Raw genomic sequence first — 18,423 nt, forward strand, 5'->3', positions numbered from 1 at the left:
AATTCTGTTAACATGATTTAGTGTATTTAAAATAATGTACTGACAGTCGACTTAAAATAATAAATACATAAAATATGTATATATAATATTATACTACGGTACCTTCTTTATGTGAATACATTATCAGTGCATGAAAATATAAGAACACAGTGTTACTAAGGCAAAGTGTTAATACATCCCCTTCTGGAGAATCTTCAGCCTGCATCAGTATGAGTGAGTGAGTGAGCTACAAGCCATGTCCATTGAATGCTAAATTTTCTGTTTTAAATCTCTAAAAATGTCAGGGGTACATCCGTCCAGTCATATATGCACAATAAGTAAATTGTTAAAATGTATTTAATTGTCTAAAATTATAAATAAAATACTTCAATATGATTTTATGTTTAAAACCTTTATCATAAATGTTGCAAAATACTTCAGCTTTAAAAGTATTCAGCTTGTCTGTAAATACTGGTTACTGTATATGTCATGCAGCACAACTGACAACAAAGGACTTTTATTCTGACATTATTTTTAAAAAGAGTGGGCAGAGTTTTGCATCAAAATGAAGATCCAAGTGAAGTTCATGGTGAAATACTGAGATCAGTAGCCTTTTCACAAATACTGAAAAATGTGACATTTTTTAATCAGTTTGCCAGGTTTGGTGATGTGACTCCAAGAAAACCATGAAAGCCTGTTACTATAATGTTGTTTGCTTATTTTAAAAATTGTACGTATAAACTTGAGTGAAAGGACAAAGCTTTATAGAGGTGTCCAAGTACAAAGACTAGTTTATATAGTAATGGTACTTCATTTACTGTAGTGGTTTAATAACTTGAAAATAGAACATTTATTAATATGTGGTTATGCCACCTGGCATTTTCTGGTTGGTAAAATTCATGTTCCTGCTTAAAAATGAATGTATACCGTTACAAAAGTTATGAAACAAATCAATACATGGAACAGAAAGAGCTGTGCTCTTTGGAGATTCTCTGGGCACCAGAACCATCCTCCTCACTGTGCGTGAGGTCAATATAGAGATACATTCTCTTCCCAGCAGATTCTTAACATCTCCAGATGTTTTAGATTCCTTATTAATGCCCTGGGTTTTTTCATCTGTTGAGCTGTTTCCTGATTTGTGCAGCTCAACAACCTTTTGTTGCACATCATTACTGCTTTCTCTGGCTTTTCTAATAGTGATGGATGACTTCGGGAATTTGGCCTTTGTCTCGCAGTGACCCAGGACGTCCTTGTGACCATTTGTGTTCCTAATCGCTCATCCTCACTTTCAAACATAAAATGTGAACGAGAATATACTTGTTAGATTTTACTCATAAGATTTTTTTTTTTGAGAAAAATATTTCTTTCATAACAATATTTAGGTTTTTTTCTTTCAATCACTTCTTTTTCTTCTTCTTTCATCTGCTCCCTTTAGGAGCCGCCACAGCGGATCATCTGCCTCCTTCTTGCCCTATCCATTGCCTCCTCTACTTTCACACCAACCATCTCCATGTCCACCTTCACTACATCCATAAACCTTCTCTGAGGTCTACCTCTTCTCCTTCTACCCGGCAGCTCCATCTCCAACATTCTTTGACCAATATATCCACTATTCCTCTTCAACACATGTCCAAACCATCTCAACTTGGCCTCTCTGGCTTTATCTCCAAACTGCTCCACCTTCACTGTCCCTCTGATCTGCTCATTTCTAATCTTGTCCATCCTTGTCACTCCCAACGAAAATCTCAGCATCTTCATCTCCGCCACCTCCAGCTCAGCCTCCTGTCTTTTAGACAGAGCCACAGTCACAGTCTCCAAACCACTAAAACCATTTTTTTTTCTTTCAATCACTATACTTCAAATAAATGTTAGATTTTGTTCACATTTTAAATGAAAGATCAAAAGGATGAGCATTAAAGAATGTTTTTAGAGTACATTTTGCTCATGTTTATCAGAGGGCACTGCACTGCTTTGTGTTGTGCTTACTCGTGAATCATAGCTAAAGTTGTAGATGTTTCTGCAAATGAAGATTAGAGCAAGTTGCTAGTCAGTCTCCATCAAGGATAGCCCTAATTTATAACTGGAAGATAGGCCTTGTTCTGACTCACAAACAAAGGCTTTTCCTTTTATTCCAGCACCAACTGAAGTAGTCTTTTCATTCGACGTGGGAAATGGGCCCTTTGAAGTGCGTGTGGAGACAACAGAGCCTCTGAATGACGAGCGCTGGCACCGCGTAAAGGCCGAGCGTAATGTGAAAGAAGCCTCCCTCCACGTAGACCACTTTCCTGGAGTGGTGCAGAAGGCCCCTGCTGATGGTCACATTCACCTGCAGCTCAACAGCCAACTGTTTGTAGGTAGGAGTGACTGTTCCCAAAGATATTTTTAAAAAAAACTCAGTATGATTATTTTGTAAATGCACAGTACAGCCTCCAAAAGTATTAATACACAGTACAGCTGGTATTAATGATGACTTGGCAGTGTATTTGACACTAATGCACTATTGTTTGCTTCATATCGTCAGATTCATATTGTGGTTTTGGCCCAAGCCGTTTCTGAGTTGCATTAGTGTGTGGTTTTCCATACATTGCATTGTTTATTTTGTCTTTGTTTCATTAATATTTTGTTACATGTACAATAAAAGTTAGTATTTAAGCCCAATTCAGTCAGAGCAGAATTTTTTTTGTTTTGTATTTTGAAATAATGACATTGTCAGTATTGTGACGTAGTCTCTTGAAATTATGACTTTTCCCAAACATTAACTTGCTGTTTTAAAATATTGACTTAGATTCTTTTTTGTTAACAACTTTTCTAATTATTTTTATAGTAAACACACAACAACATTCTCTGCATATCAATACCACGGAAGAAGGTGGGGTGTCTTACATACATAAATGTACGTACATACATATGCATCATACATTTATACACATTCTACAAAAGCAAGATGCCTATGATTACAGAGTCTTAACATAATTAATGGCCTTAGTCCAAAAGCGAGTCATTGCTGCCTTGGCATTGTGGAATCTGGCAGTTGCCCGTTCTAGAATAAGAATTTGGCAGTTAGGGCTGCCATCATGGCTTTTTCTTTCTTGTACAGTAAGCATCAAATTAGAATCAACAAGAAGTAAAAGTAAGGCTGGAGACAAAGGAATGTTGACTGACAAATAACCAGACGAGATTTGTATGACATACAGCTATAAAGCCTTCACAACTGAACATGACCGAAACATGTGCTGACTTAGATTCTTGACATATTGACTTATTTAGTAAAAAAAGATTATTTTTCCAAAAATGTTGACTTTCTATTGTCAAAATAATTATAATTTTCTCTAGACATTGATTTATCTAAATTTTTTAGCTATTAAGACAGAAGAATGAAACATCAGTATCGTATGTAGTATATTCGAATTTTGTCAAAAACAGAGATACTCAGTCAAAATGTCAAGAAAATAAGTGATTACTTCAGTGTAGTAAGTCAGTATTTCTAGAAAATGTCATTATTTAGACAGAGAAACAAACAAGACAGATAAAACAAAGGCAATTTTTTCTTGCTTTTTATGGTGGGACCTAGTGAACGATGTCAACTGTGGGTTCAGAGGATGGTTAAGTTTGCATATATGGGGCACAAATGCCATGGAATATCAGTCTGTTCAGTATTTTGTAACATACTGTATGTACCATCATAATCTGGTAATTCCAAAATGAACAGCAAAGGTGATTACTGATAACACCATCACTTTTATTCAACACCTCATTTAGACCGTTTGTAGAAAATCTTGAGCAGTCTCTCCAACTGCTTCTAGCTCTCTGACAGATGACTCTCTCGAGTGTAGTACATAAGAAAAAATCAAAGCCCAAGAAAACAAGCCTGGATGATGACATGTAATCTTAAGGCAAATATTAAGGATGTGTGTGTGGCTCTCCTCCAGTTTAAATCAGCTTTAGTGAGAAAACAGACAAAGAGACGATCCATCTACTAAAGACAAACATAATGAATATAGATTGTGCTGGCCAAGGAAGTCAGCCCTTTTGCCAGGAGTTGTGATTGACCACCACTGGACTTGATTTACCCAGAATGAGCAAGACGCTTCTCTCAGCGGCTCTCACAAATCCTTCCGGCGGTTCATCATTTCATTTCAGACAATCAGATCTAAAGTTTAGAAATGATATATTTCAGACTCTCTTCACCATCTTGATTGTAATTGATTGGCAAGACCTGGGCAAGCGAGAGCTTCCATTCAGGTCAACTGGTACACTGTCCTCCTGCTAGAATTTACCCAGTTAGTCTTTAGCATGGAAAGGCTACGAAGATGATAGTTCCATCTTTCTTGTCTAGTGCCTTGTACCTTGAATTGCTCACCATCTGTAGTGCTGCAAGTGCAGCATTGGTGAGTCAATGTTTTCCCTGCAGCAATTACCACACAAAGGACAGTGAGGTGCTGAATGGGCTGCTAGGAGAATGACAGAAGCTTCGGCACCGTGTTACAAAAGAAAAAAGCTTGCTGGTCGTTTGTTTCGAAAAAAAGCCCCCCACCCCCCCCCCTCTCCTCGTCTGCCAGGCCTGTACTTTCTGAGGAACGCTTGGCACGCAGAGGAAAGACAGGAGACGGGCGGTTTGACAAAAGCCGGCTTTGCCTTCTGCTTCATATTTCCACCCACAACATTGTTTTCATCATCTTGTCATTTGAAATGGCTTTTGCCATCCTTGCAACAGAGTTGACAGCCGCGTGCTCTCGGAGAACAGAGGGTGGCAACGGAGTTGCTCCGTGGCAGCACCCGTCATGTTGCCGGCAGGGAAATAAAGGAGGGCACTAAAGACAGTGGGGGTGGGGAAGAAAGAATAAAAGGTACATGTGTTTTCTGCATGCTTTTCAGGAGGAACTGCCTCGAGGCAGAAGGGCTTCCTGGGGTGCATCCGCTCACTAAAGCTGAACGGGAAGACTCTGGATCTGGAGGAGAGGGCGAAGATTACCCCTGGGGTGCAGCCAGGCTGCCCGGGGCACTGCAGCAGTTACGGTGGACTGTGCCAGAACCGGGGCCGCTGCGTAGAGAAGTATAATGGCTTTGCGTGCGACTGTGGCTCCTCGCCATACTCCGGGACCTTCTGCCACAAAGGTGAGTAGAGAATCGTGAGCACATGTCTTCTCAGCTATTCTGACCATACTTATTTGTTCTAGCACAGGGTTTTAGACTCCAGTCCTGGAGGGCAACAACACTGAGTTTAGCATTCTACCTCATTTAACACGCCTGACTCAGCTCATCAGCTAATTAGCAAAACCTTTGTGAGTTGAATTTACAGTGTCAGAAGAAGGAAATCTCTGCAGGGGCTTTGGCCTGACCTCAGGTTGACACACCTTCCTCCAACACATTACGAGGTAGTGGAAATTCTATTAACACCTGCAGTGTACTCCTCCAAGTGCTGTCACTATTCTGTACACTGGGGGCCTGTTTTAAAGGGCACCTCACCCATGAATGCTAGACTGGCTCTGAAAAAGACAGCAACTGAAGAGGTAATTAGCATGCTAACCGGTCCTCATATTGCTTTCATTCATTCTTAGCCATGTTAGCCTTTTTTGTGTGCATCCCTTGAATGAACAGAAGTCACTCAGGGGCTCGTTAGCATGCTATACAGTCCTCACTTTGCCTTCATTCTTTTTAGCATGTTTGAATGCATCCCTTGAACAAGTGGTTCTCAGCACTACTCTGGCTGCCTGTTTCAATACCAGTTTTGACAAGCCCTCATCCAATTGGCCTCACCAATTCCCCAACGCTATATTATAGGCAGTTCCATTACATATTGACTCAAGTGAAGTTTATTAGAGGAGACCTTTGTTAGAGTGAACATTCCCAGAAATCATTGCCACTCAGTGCACTTTTCACATCTGAAAGCAAATCACAAAATCAGACAAAGCTGTTTATGAGCCACAGCTGTGAACGACTTTAAAATGCTTGAGATTTCAGAACCGTAACACTTCAATTGCTGGTCACGTCACTGTCATCTCTTATCTTTTTTCGTCTCTGTCTAGAGTTCTTTACAATAGGTTTGACTTTCATTTATGTGTATGTTAAGCCTTTGAAAGTATAATTAACTATTACAGTTGTACCTGCCTCATTTCTGTAAGCACTGCAAGTTTACTGAGGAGTGCATCTCCTCTTCTGTAATAAGGTTCATCTTTTGGATCCCGAAGGAATCCCTGCTCTGGGTAAAATTAGGAGGCAGCAAAAAAGGAGGAATAATCTACAATAACAGCAGGATAAAAAAGAATAATAATAACAATAATTTTTTATTTATACAGCACTGTGGCAGTTCAAAGTGCTTTACAGACAGATGACAAGGTTTAATAGAAAAGATTATGGGTATTATTTAAAATCACATACAAATGACAGATCAAGCTAAAAAGATAATATGTAAGATTTTGATTAAACAAGTTAAAGATACATGAGCACTGAGCTTGACTATCGAATAAAAGGCAAAAATTGAGTTGCACAGTTTAAAAGCAGAATAACTGAGAGTCTCTCCATGTTTTCTGTATTTTATGGAAGGTGTTTGCGAAAGGCCAGTATCTGCAGATCTAAGATCAGGTGCTATAACACACACAGACACTCTGAAGTAAGCAGAGCTTTAAGGTCATTTAAAGCCTTAAAAACTAGTAGCAGAACTTCTATCTATCCTGAACGATACAGGTAGCCAGTTCAGTTCTTTCAAAACGGCACTGATATGATCTGTGTTGTTTTTGTTGGGTTTCGTGCCGCCACATTTTGTATGAGTTGTGGAGCCTGTATTGTTTTCTCAGGAGACCCAGTAAGAAGAGCATTACAGTAATCAACGCTGCTTGTAACAAATGAACAAACAAGTTTATCTGTGTCTCACTGAGATCGCATTGTTTCTCAAACGATATCAAACTGCTTTCATGACTGCAACTACATGCAGGATAAAACAGAGTTCATAGTCTAAGATTACACCCAGTTTTCATACACAAGGTACTAGACCAAAGATCAGTATTTTAGCTTTTTTGTGATTTGGTTGTAGAAAATGTTGACATCCACTGAGAAGTTTATGACACACAGCTGGTACTCCTGTCTACAGAGTCTTGATCATTAGAAGGAATGGAAATGTATAACTGTTCAGCATAGCTAGAGAAGAATGAATACTGGTAGAAGTAGCCACTTTAGTTTCATGTAAGTGTCCAGCACATTTCACAATTTACAAGTTTCACTGTGTAAGCCAGACTCAGGTTGAAAACTACCCCATTTGTTATACATGATGGCTGATACTTCATTACTCTGCTAGCAGGCCAGCTTGCTAGTTAATAGGGTGTCCCACAGTTTGTAACCAGACAGATCAGTTAGTCACAAGAATTATGTACATGTTCAGAAAAAAGTCATTCTTTTAGCTGATAAGCTCTCTGAGGCTAGCTGAGCAGAGTTGTAAAATCTGCTCCTTGCTGTCCAGTTCTTTACTTGTACTGTGAATGGACACTTGTGTACATAGGTGTGACAGACTACCAAGTAGCAAGCCAAATCGGGTGAAGTCATGCTCAAGGACAGTATTAAAACAGGACACTGGTGCCTCTGCTCTGTATATTTTTGTGGGTGTGCTTCAGTATACACTCAGCACATATGCTGGTTGTGCCATTGAGTGTGTTTCCACTCTATTAATAAGATCTGGTATATGCCGTTTTTGCTGCCAGAAAGGTTTGGCTCAGTCAGTATAGTTGCGTCATAATAAATGGTTCACATGGTAAATCATGGCAAACCCAGCCAACGAAAGGTAAACTTGAAATTCTGAATCCACAGTTGTGACAATTCATCCTCAGTAAAGCACAGCTACAACGGTGTTTAGCAACATGCCTGTCATAATTATAGACAAACTACACAACGGTTTACATAAGAGCCACTAACATGCCACAGACACTTGGGTTTGCAAGCATACTTAGTGTTTTCCCTGCTCTGACACTCCCCCTTCAACTCAAGATGTTCTTGATAGCTAGATAGTTAGCTGGATTAGGTGCAGAGATCCTCCAAAGGTCAGGTGTATTCCAGGACTAGGGCTGGTCTTAAAAGATGTCTTTCATAACCGAAGACTTACCCTTGCATAACTTAGACCTACTTCCTCCCCCAGAGGTCTCTGCGCACTTCAGACCCGGCACCTCAGTTGCCTACACCTTCAAGGAGCCGTACGAGTTGAACAGGAATGCCAGCGCACAGTCTTCCTCCATCTACTCGGATCTCACGCTGAAAGGGGAGAACATCTCGCTCAGCTTCCGCACCAGCCAGGCGCCAGCGCTGCTCCTCTACGTCAGCTCCTACTACAGAGAGTACCTCGGCATCCTCCTGAACAGAAACGGTCTGAGACCTCGCTAATCTCCCCCCCTCGTTTCACTCACTGCAGCTTAAGCACGTTCATTTGCATTAGTGAGAAGGCTCATAGTCTCTAAAGGCACATGCCTTGTCAACCACCACCCACTCCTCAATTCTCAGCGAGTAAATTACTTTGTGATCTGTCGATGCTCGTGAAAGGGAGATTGAGAAGAGCCACGATTTGCGGTTTGTGCCCCTGGTGGTGCACTTCCAGCTGATAACTCGAATCCATTAATCATGTGCTTGCCATATTTAGTGATGGAAAAGTTGCCATTAAAGCAGCGAACCTTCATTAAGGCAGTGACCTTTTGGGTTAGTTAGCTTGATCATCACATCCACAGCTTTAGACGATGTGTGGAGCAAGAATAATTCAGATTTATCTTCAATTAGCTGCACTTCCAGTAACACAGATGTCAGAAGCTGGTCTCAACAAAGTCAATGTAGACGATTCAATGAATTAGCGTTACCACGGCAACAGAGCCATCGACAGCGCATGGTACTAATGTCCGTTAGCCCAATTAAAGAAGTTCCAGAGGTTCATCTGACAGTTCGTAGAGCCCCAGAGTTCTGTCCTGACAGCTGATAACTCCTACCCATATTAGATGTGTCCAGTGGTGTGGGTCCTCTAGAGTGTTGACCCACTCAACAGATGTGAGAGAGTTTGCTCTAGGCTATTTTTATGGAAGGCTTATTTTCAAAAAACTTCTCCAAAGCCTCTCAGATCTGTGCTTCTCAAACAGACTGAAATTCAGCCGATGGTGATGGATTATTCAATTGACTGAGCTAAAGCCCCAGTTTTGAGGGTTTATTTTAGTGTTGACTAATATTTGAGACATTATTATCACTGAGGAATATAAAACTCAGCTCCGGGATGTTTTTTCCTTTTAACTATTGGATTTGCCATACAGTATTCTCTCTTATTTCGGTGCATTAATAAAAGGGACACGGGCTGCTAATTCCCCAAAATTATGAAAATTAATTTGTTTTAGTGTGTGATATTGATAGGGGATTAAGTATTAATCCTCTTAAAAGACAGCTTTGTTGTCTCATAAATACTAGTTACTGCTATTGCATATTGATGTCGCCGTCCTGGTATAAACATCTGAATTATGGCACGCTCACTGCAACTTTGCCACCGAGAGGACACCAGTATCTGCCTTTGATGTGTAACAGGGATGTTCTGTGCTTTTTAAAGGGCAACTGGATGTGAAGTACAAATTGCAGAACAACAGAGATGCGGAGGTGTTCCGATCGAGCGCGAGGAACCTGGCCAACGGGCAACTGCACCGAGTGTCCATCAGAAGAGTCTCAGAGAGCCTTGGTGTTCAGGTGAGATGGACACATCACACACTTCACTGAGATATCAAGGCCATGTGTTGACAGCTGGCAAAGTCATTTTTTAACTGATCTTTTCCTTGAAGTCAAAAGACAAAAGAGCTTTTCACGTAGATGGAAATGGTCGCAGAACTCCATGCAATTCCAGTCAAGGCAACATAACAGAGTGGTCATTATGTTGTAAAGGAGGCACCACCTTGACCGTTCTCGCTGGAACAGCAGTGCTCATCATTATTACACTGGGAAGATTGTGCTGAATCACAGCTCAAATTAAACGGCTGTTGAGGACCACAGTCTGCTGTCTTCTGCCCAGCAGCTGTGCTAGTACTAATGGTGACAAATTAAAGGAAAAATCTGAATAAAGGAGTGAAGGACCATAACGAGATTCTTCCAGACAGGTGTACTGCATAATGCAATTAAGCAATTAGCATCCTGCCGTGCACTGTGGCATATCGTCGCTGTCCAAAGACAAACATATCTTCTTTTTTTCATTTTTCACTTTTCCGCATCATTTGAGGATGGCAGATGCCCTTGACATTGAAAATGTCATGATGATTGGACCAATAGAAATACTACAAACTTTATATTAACTTTATATTCATTTACATAGCTGCGTCCCGACCAACACACTCTGAAACTTTACATTCTAGACTACTCAAAGCACTTCTAATGGTGGTGTACTGTACTAATTTTTACATATTATTTAGTGTGGCAGTATGCAGTTTGAGATGCAGCCATAGACTAATGTTACTTGACATTCTACAGTGTTTTTTTGACAACCTGAGCATAGTTAATGTTAGTGTTAGCTAACCCAACACTTCTTAATATGTTACTGTAACAAGATATTATACACAAGCTGTTTTCAGAGCTAAAATTAGCCATGGCTGCTATTTGTTGTGCTCTTGTTACTGGCCACAAATTCAAAGCTGGTGAAAGCTAACCTCACTACCAATAATGGTGCTCCAACAAAGTGAAAGCTGAGGCCAGTGAAGCTGGAGGATATTTAAACATAGCATGATTTTTTTTTTTTTTAGGTAAAAGCTCTTCATTTTTGAAGAGGCACCTCGACACAAGCCTTAATAAAGGCTAAGAGAAGATCCAGTGCCTCCCAAAACAGCATAGCATGAAATGGCAATACCTTCAGTCTCTCACTTTCAAAATCGCACCCAGTTCCCACCTCAATGATATTAACACTAAAGCAGCATCTGCATTTGGATCTATGGTGAAGACATCAGGGTTGGAAATTGTGGTCAAAAGTGCATTCAGTGCAGTGCAGTGATGCTCGTGTATTAGTGGGATGTGTGAGGAAAAACAGAGCTGAGAATGTCAATGCAGGATGTGATCAGACTCTGTCAGCAAGAACAGTCCACCCACAACTACATAGAGGACGTTATAATAGGGCTGCAGTGCATCAACCACTCATTACAAAGACAAATGTACATTTGAGAGTTCAGTGGTGTAAAGAGCCTCATGCACACTGTTCTACAGAGATGTGGAAAAAAGTAATATGGTCAGATCCTTCACCATATTCTCCAAAAGTGGATGAGTGCATGTGTGGCCAACACTAAGAGAATGGTACAGGCCTGGATGCTTGAGCCCTATAGTAATGGTGGCTCTTTTATGACGTGAGGGGCGTTCTGCTGGTATGGAGTGGGTCCACTTGTCCATCTATACCAAGGCATACTGACAAATCATGACAGGACAGGATTGGACAGGATTCCAAAAGACATTACTGAAAAAACAAACAAGCCTTTATAAAACATGGAAATGTGTTCAGCACAGTTCATCAAGCTGTTTCTTATTGAAGAAGAATATTTGAACATGTATTGTCATACAAATTGCTAACTAATCATCAAGAAAGTGCATTTTAATCCTGCATAGCATCCTTAATAATTAGAATAATAATGCCACAAATTTGTTGACTGATCACTTATAACCGTAAACCATACTAGGTAACAAACTAGGCATTTGTAATACTGAACAGATGCACTATATTTTGAAAGAGAAGCAAATGTTTACTTGACTGTTTCGTCCCTTAGTGTCCAAAGTGGATCCTTTAGGGTTAACAAGTGGGGCTAGAAGCTGTACTTGCTTTAGTCACTATAATGCTCCAGTCAATAGGCAATCTGCTCCGCGGAGCTGAAACAAGTCTGTGCCAGAGTGGTTTTCAGCAGATAACCCCCACCAATTAGTCTAAGCCTTGCTGATAATCACATTTCAAATATGTAAGCTAGGCTTGGAAATCTTTCCAGAGTCGAGCACTTCCCACTTTTTTTTCCCAGCCTCCCCCTGCAGAGTGTGGAGAGGCACAGCGCTACATGGCGACGTGTTTAAATGACTTTGAAGAGCGGGTTTAATTAAAAACGCTCGCCACGGAAGAACAGCCCCCTGATAATTTTAAAACATGAAAGCGTCAAAGTCCTCTTCCACTTGACAATCCTCCATGTTTACCAGCCTTTGTTTTTTTGTTTTTTTTTTCTTGCTATTTTGCATCTCCCAGATTGACCAGCACACAAGGGAAGACTTCAACCTAACATCAGATGTTGATTTCAACGCCATCAAAGCTGTCATTATTGGGAAAGTGCATGGTGAGTAAGACCATTAAACACTGCAGACTGCCCATCTGGGTTCAGCTATTAAAGGGCGCTCAATAAAAAAAAAAACTGATTGTTGAAAGTACAGTGCTTTCAAGGCTCTGCTTCTGTCCTGTTCCTCTGTACATGGTGGGGGGTGGGGGAGGGGGGAATCCTGAGCGCTGCCGTCGAGAAATGCACATAGAATGCGCCTGTAATTGATCATTATGTATTATTATGTGCATTTTAGGCCTATATCAGAAAGAGGAAACGCCTGGGAAAGAAAAAAAAAACACGTAAATGCTTTCTGGGCTTGTTTGTTCAGTCAGGCGAGCGCAAGACCAATAAGATATTTAAGGATGCTGTATTGCTGGGGTCTGTTTACTTCAAAGAAGAAGAAAAATATTGTAATTTAGCATTATTGTTGCTGTCTGGAATGGAGAGAAATGGGTCAGACTAATGTACATGTCTAAAAATAGAAACTCAGCACATTACATGAGCCTCTGAAACTAAGGCCAAAGTCTGGAACATGATTAAAGACTAAGGGTGAGAGGAGGTTACTATTGGTCAAAGAATGTTGGAGATGGAGCTGCCGGGTAGAAGGAGAAGAGGTAGACCTCAGAGAAGGTTTATGGATGTAGTGAAGGTGGACATGGAGATGGTTGGTGTGAAAGTAGAGGAGGCAGTGGATAGGGCAAGATGGAGGCAGTTGATCCGCTGTGGCGACCCCTAAAGGGAGCAGCCCGAAAGAAGAAGAAGAAGAAGGTGAGAGGAGGTTACTGGCCTTAAACTGGTTAAATTCTGAGGTTCTGCTTGTGTAATGGTTTTGTTCATTTTATTTGTAAAAATAAAAATCTGAGCTTATTTATGCTTTAGGTGTCTCCCCCAATCTCCTCTCCCCCACTTCCCCTGCACTCTCATCTCTAGCATGTGTAATGGGTTTAAATCAGGTCTTTCCCATTTGTTTCCAGAACTCCTTCATTCTTAGTGTGTTGAAAGGAGGCATTTGGAGGTATTAGGCTGATTTTCTGTAGACATCAACATCTGCCACCAGCAGTCACATTATGACTGAGGATTAGTGATCCCTCTCAGTGGCAGCCATAATGCCGTTGCACATCCACCATCACAAATGAAGTGATTTCAGACTGTGGTCTTTTTTTTCCTTTTCCTTCATCGTGGAAGTTAATTTGTTCCATCCATCACTAAGACCAAGTTCTCGATTTATTTTTGTGCTTTCTAGCAAACTGCAACTGGAATGTACTGTTAGTGGTGTCTTTTCTGTCCTCTGACACTCTGCAAGTGTAGTTTTACACATGTAGCTGTTTGACACATCTGTACTTCCCATTTCAAAGCCCATTCCTGACCTGTTAGACCACCATTCAGTGATGTTTCTTCAGGATTGAATTCATTGTAGCCTCATTTGGTCTTCTTTATGAACCTAAAGTACATCACAGCTGTTGTTGCTGTTCTGTGTGGAGCCTTAAAATGAAGTAACTGAACAATAGCTAAACTAATCTGGGGGGACTAGTATGGGAGTAAATTTAGCAAACAAATTAGTGGAATACCATGATTTGATCTGATCTATTTGGTACAAATTGTGTCAGGTATCAGTATCAGAGAAGGTCTCTGAGCCAACCGAGTGCTTTCACTCAGCAATAGTTGGGGGTGTTGAGAGGTGGGGGACGAAATTTGATTTAATCTATACTTTAAATGCACTATTATCCAGACAGAGTCCATACATGTTCAGTGTAGTGTTGGGAGTCTAGCCCAATGACTCTTATGCCAGTATTACACCAAACAACTTTTCAAATGATTTCACTGTCGCAGATAAGTTTCAATGTGAAAATAAAATTTAGTTTTGTGTGCTCCCATCATTTGATCATCTGGCATAAGATGGTCAGGATAGCTGTCTTAAGTCAGTCTTTTCTTGTTTCGATGTCCCGATAAAGTCAACTGTGTTTAATATACATTTTTAGCCTTTGCTTGTGCAAATAGTGACCCTTGTAATGCATGGAGTCATCTTGCTTCAACTTTCAACTTTCAATGCTGGGCTTCTGTGCACAAAGTTTGAGCCCCTCTTAAAGGAACAGTGCACATTCACTAGCCGTTACACCCTGCAAGACCCCCAGTCTTTGCAGAATCGTAGTCTGTAACTAAAAACTCTCTTATGACACATTGTGTTTAGATGTGAGTGGGACATTTAAAAGTCTTTTAAAAGTCTTCTGGTGTATGGTTAGCAGTTACAGGCTGATATGAGGGTGGCCATCACCCATTTTCAAGGTGGTGATGTCTGAGAGTTTTGAAAAAATCTTGTTTAGGAAAGTTATGAACGCTTGCTGCTGTGAACATAATTGTTTGGTTGTTGTTCACAGTAACCACATTATGGAACGTGACATTTTCTTAAGGAGATTATCAGTGCTTTATTGGTGGGAGATCCATCGCTGCAGTGATGCATGGATCTGTGATGAGCTGGAGTTACTGAGAAAAGATCTCTCTGTTACCAGAGAATCATCTAAGAGTGACTAAACTCATGGAACCCAAGCCAAAGCACAAGTTGGATTCCCTCACACAAAATTAGCTGTTTTAATGATAAATATGTCGTATGAGTCGTGTAGAGTTTGTAATTGGGTTTAGGGAGGAAACTGTGCTGCTGCCAGGAGAACATTCTAAACTTCCTCACAGCAGCAGTTCATGTCTTTTTTCTACTGTGTTAGAAATAAAAGTTCTGTGCAGGTACATTTTTCATTCATCAAAGCCCCTCACAATGTAAATGTGCCCTCAAAGTTACAACAGTGGTTTTTAAAGTCCAGTTGTGTACATTAAATAAGTCTTTTCAGGTGAGAAACAGAATAATAAAATAAAACGCCTGGAGATGAGACAGCTTAGAAAAAATCATTTCAGTTGGATTATGGTACAGTTATGTTCTCTGACTAAAGGTACTGAGATGTACTCTTAAGGGTACCACCCCAGTGACAAGAGTGGGACTGCCTAAGTGACAGTTTTGAAACTTTTTTGTGTATATAGAAATTTCAGTAATATTTTTTTTTAATGTCAGACCCGCCAGATTCTACAGCAGCAGACTGATCTGGAGCTCTTCATTTTTGTTTGTTGTGCCATGAAATTCTGCAGTTTGACTGATTGCAAATCAAACCCTTGATAACTTGACCGATTTAAACTAACAGTCTGAAACATGGACAGAAAGCAAAGTCTTGTGAGCAGCAAACTTTCATTTCTGCATTTATGGTTGCTTTCTTACTTTTATCATTTCAAACGATGAGTGCAAAACATTCATGTGGTTATGCCTTTGTAAGTTCATAGTATACGATCTCTATGAACTGCTGAAACAACAAAGCTGATTAGGGAGTGTCTACAAACTATGATCATCGAAGTGTGACACACCAACATGAAACTTTATGGGCCAGTACAGCCTTTTAGTAGATGGAACACAAAGGATGGCAGTTAGAGTTGAGAGATTGACCTCTTTTTATGATTACTATTGAGGCGTTATCTCAAAATAAGATTTATACCAGATTGATCTTTTGCGTGATAAACAACAGATTTTTGACAAATAAGGGAAATAAGGAAAAGTTCCTGTATAGTTTTTAACACTATTGCATTTGAGCTGATGTACTGGATCATTCTGCAGTGATTACTTTATTCCCCTGTGTTTTAGTTAACTGTCATGTCAGTATGCAAAATGATTGACAGTAGAATCTCCCAGGCAATGTTAACAACCAGTGGCAGCAGTGAGTGGCCCTACATGTTAGAGCTTCCCCCGCAGAAAAGTAGACCACTTTGCTCTTCTCAGCTGCTCTCTGAATGGTGAGTTCAAGGTGCAGAATGGCGAACAAGCTGTCATAGTGCTTAATTTACAGGTCTATTTGCAGCTAATCTCTGAGAACTCATGCATTTTTGTTAGTGCGATAATATTGTGTTCTGTATTTTAACCCCTTGCATGTTATATCTTACATTATGTACAAAGTTATATCTGTAACCTGCACCTACCTAGTTAGCTAGCTAACTGCTGGACCCTGCCTCTGAGGTCACACAAGCTCACATAAATGTACTTCATAGCCATGGCTGTAAAGTGCATTTGTAGGGAAGAACTATGGGCCTTGATGTTGGGGGCAGTAGGTAACATATTTGCTTATTATTCTTATATGGGCCACTATGTGTGGTGCTTTCCTAAATGAAGGTACTCGCTTGTAAGAGGATCCAGCAACAAGTAGGAAGCAGCATCTAGCTACATTAAGTACTCACTCACCCATTCAAATCATAAAATTCAGGTGTTCCAATCACTGATCCACTCATACCAGCACAACCCACACTAACACACCACCACCACAACAGTGTTAGTGCAGTGCTGAGAATGATCCACCACCCAAATAGTACCTGCTGTTAGGTTCCATGAGGGTCCTGACCACTGAAGAAAAGCATAAAGGGGGCTAACAAAGTCTGCAGAGAAACAGATGGACTACAGTCTGTTATTGTAGCACTACAAAGTGCAGCTATATAGAAAATGGAGCTGATAAACTGGACAATGAGCATAGAAACAAGAAGGTGTATTATTATAATCAACTTTTACTGATTATAATACTCCACAATCACTGCAGTTGAATAATGGCTTTCAGATCAGTACATCATGATGCATCGTTGCATTTTTACACTACAGTACTTTGAAATGACACACAAAAGTGCAGAAGAGCCAATGGGGGGAGAAAAAATGTTTCACTGTCCACTCCAGTTTTAGGCTGAGTGTACTTTTCTCATAAAGCTTTCGATCCTCCTAGGCCCTCAATATTGTTTGACTCGGTGTAACCTTGTTTGGCTCTTTAGGTCGATTCTTGTTACCCAGAGAGCAGTTGACCAAATTACGCAGATTTCCACATCCGGCTAGATCTGATTTAATGGAGGCTGGGGGAGGCCGCAGTCCACGTTATTTTGCGTGATCTCCCCTGTGTTGTTAGCCTGAGCCTGGAAGCAAATTACGCACAACCCCACGTATAGTGTGTCATCGGAGGGGATTAGAGAGCCAGCATGAAAGCAGATTCTGTGTCATTCCCAGCAAAGCCTGCCATCGATCATCCCCACCAAATTGGCCCATAATGAATACAGAATCAGACGCAAAACATGCATGAAGCATTTGAACAGTGAAGGCAGGGGCTGAGGGCCAGGATTCATAAAGCAGTATAGTTGGCTTCAGTTTTTCTCACTAGGATCACCATAAAAATAAAGGAATCTGATCCAAGATTAGCCCACCTACTTGCTTTATTAATAGCAATCCAGGAACCGCAGAAGTTGGGGCTCTGGAGGTGCTGCAGCAGCCTTCATACTTTTGAAAGAAGGGCTGAAGAAAGGTTGGAAAAAAAACTGTCTCTTGTAGGATAGAGTTTTGTTTTTGTTTCTTTTTATTGTAGTATGTAAACACTTTATTTTTCACACTTTATTTAAATGTAACAGATTGTCAATTGAGTATAAAATAGACTTTTTGATGTAGTTAGCATTGTTATGTTTCAAAATGTACTGTTGGCTTCCCAGTCCACAAAGTATATATGGAAACTACACACAAAAACAGTAAATTTTATGCTTTATTTTTTTTGTGATGTTGCAAAAACTAAAGCATTTTAATTTATAAAGCAGTTAGTTCCATTAGCCACGCAAGCTGATTGGTTGAGTGGCGTTCTAACTGTACTGTTATTTCGCCATAACATCATGGTATCAATCCACTGAGATGCCGTTGCTAAGCTCAAGCCATCTGAACATTTTTACTTCTTACTTTTTGCTTAAACAGAAAATGGATACTTTTCAGGTCACATTTGACCGGCAGATGACTTGGTCAGACTCTGAAGATGAGACTACACTAAAAACCCAAACTGTCATCACCACTGAGCAGCTTTTCAGTCAGCAGCTGTGACAGAAGAACAGCTAAACAACCAGCCTAGAATCAATACCATTCGCCAAACAAAATGGGCTGTAAGATGCTTTACAGACTGGCTGGAACAAAACAACATTAATATTGATTAGCAAAAAAAAGACAGCACTGAGCTAAACTTGATATTGCGGCAGTTTTATGGCTCAGTCAGAACTTCAAAGGGCGAGGCTCACAGCAGACTGTACAGTGAGTGAGTGGAGTTCGTTATGCTGACATAGCAATAAGCTGATGTTAAGGAACTAT

General features: G+C 40.4%; 1 protein-coding gene across 3 annotated transcripts in view; it reads left to right on the forward strand.

The window, feature by feature from the left end:
* Positions 1-18,423, forward strand: part of cntnap3 (contactin associated protein family member 3) — a 212,306-nt gene that overhangs the window by 177,771 nt on the left and 16,112 nt on the right. For all 3 annotated transcript variants that reach the window (XM_017681680.2, XM_017681681.2, XM_017681682.2), the window contains 5 exons: positions 2,115-2,333; positions 4,855-5,094; positions 8,102-8,326; positions 9,536-9,669; positions 12,176-12,263. In XM_017681680.2, the coding sequence (XP_017537169.2) occupies positions 2,115-2,333; positions 4,855-5,094; positions 8,102-8,326; positions 9,536-9,669; positions 12,176-12,263 (906 nt within the window). The remainder of the gene's footprint in view (positions 1-2,114; positions 2,334-4,854; positions 5,095-8,101; positions 8,327-9,535; positions 9,670-12,175; positions 12,264-18,423) is intronic.

This window comes from Pygocentrus nattereri, chromosome 18 (assembly GCF_015220715.1).
Source record: "Pygocentrus nattereri isolate fPygNat1 chromosome 18, fPygNat1.pri, whole genome shotgun sequence".
NCBI classification, from domain to species: domain Eukaryota; kingdom Metazoa; phylum Chordata; class Actinopteri; order Characiformes; family Serrasalmidae; genus Pygocentrus; species Pygocentrus nattereri.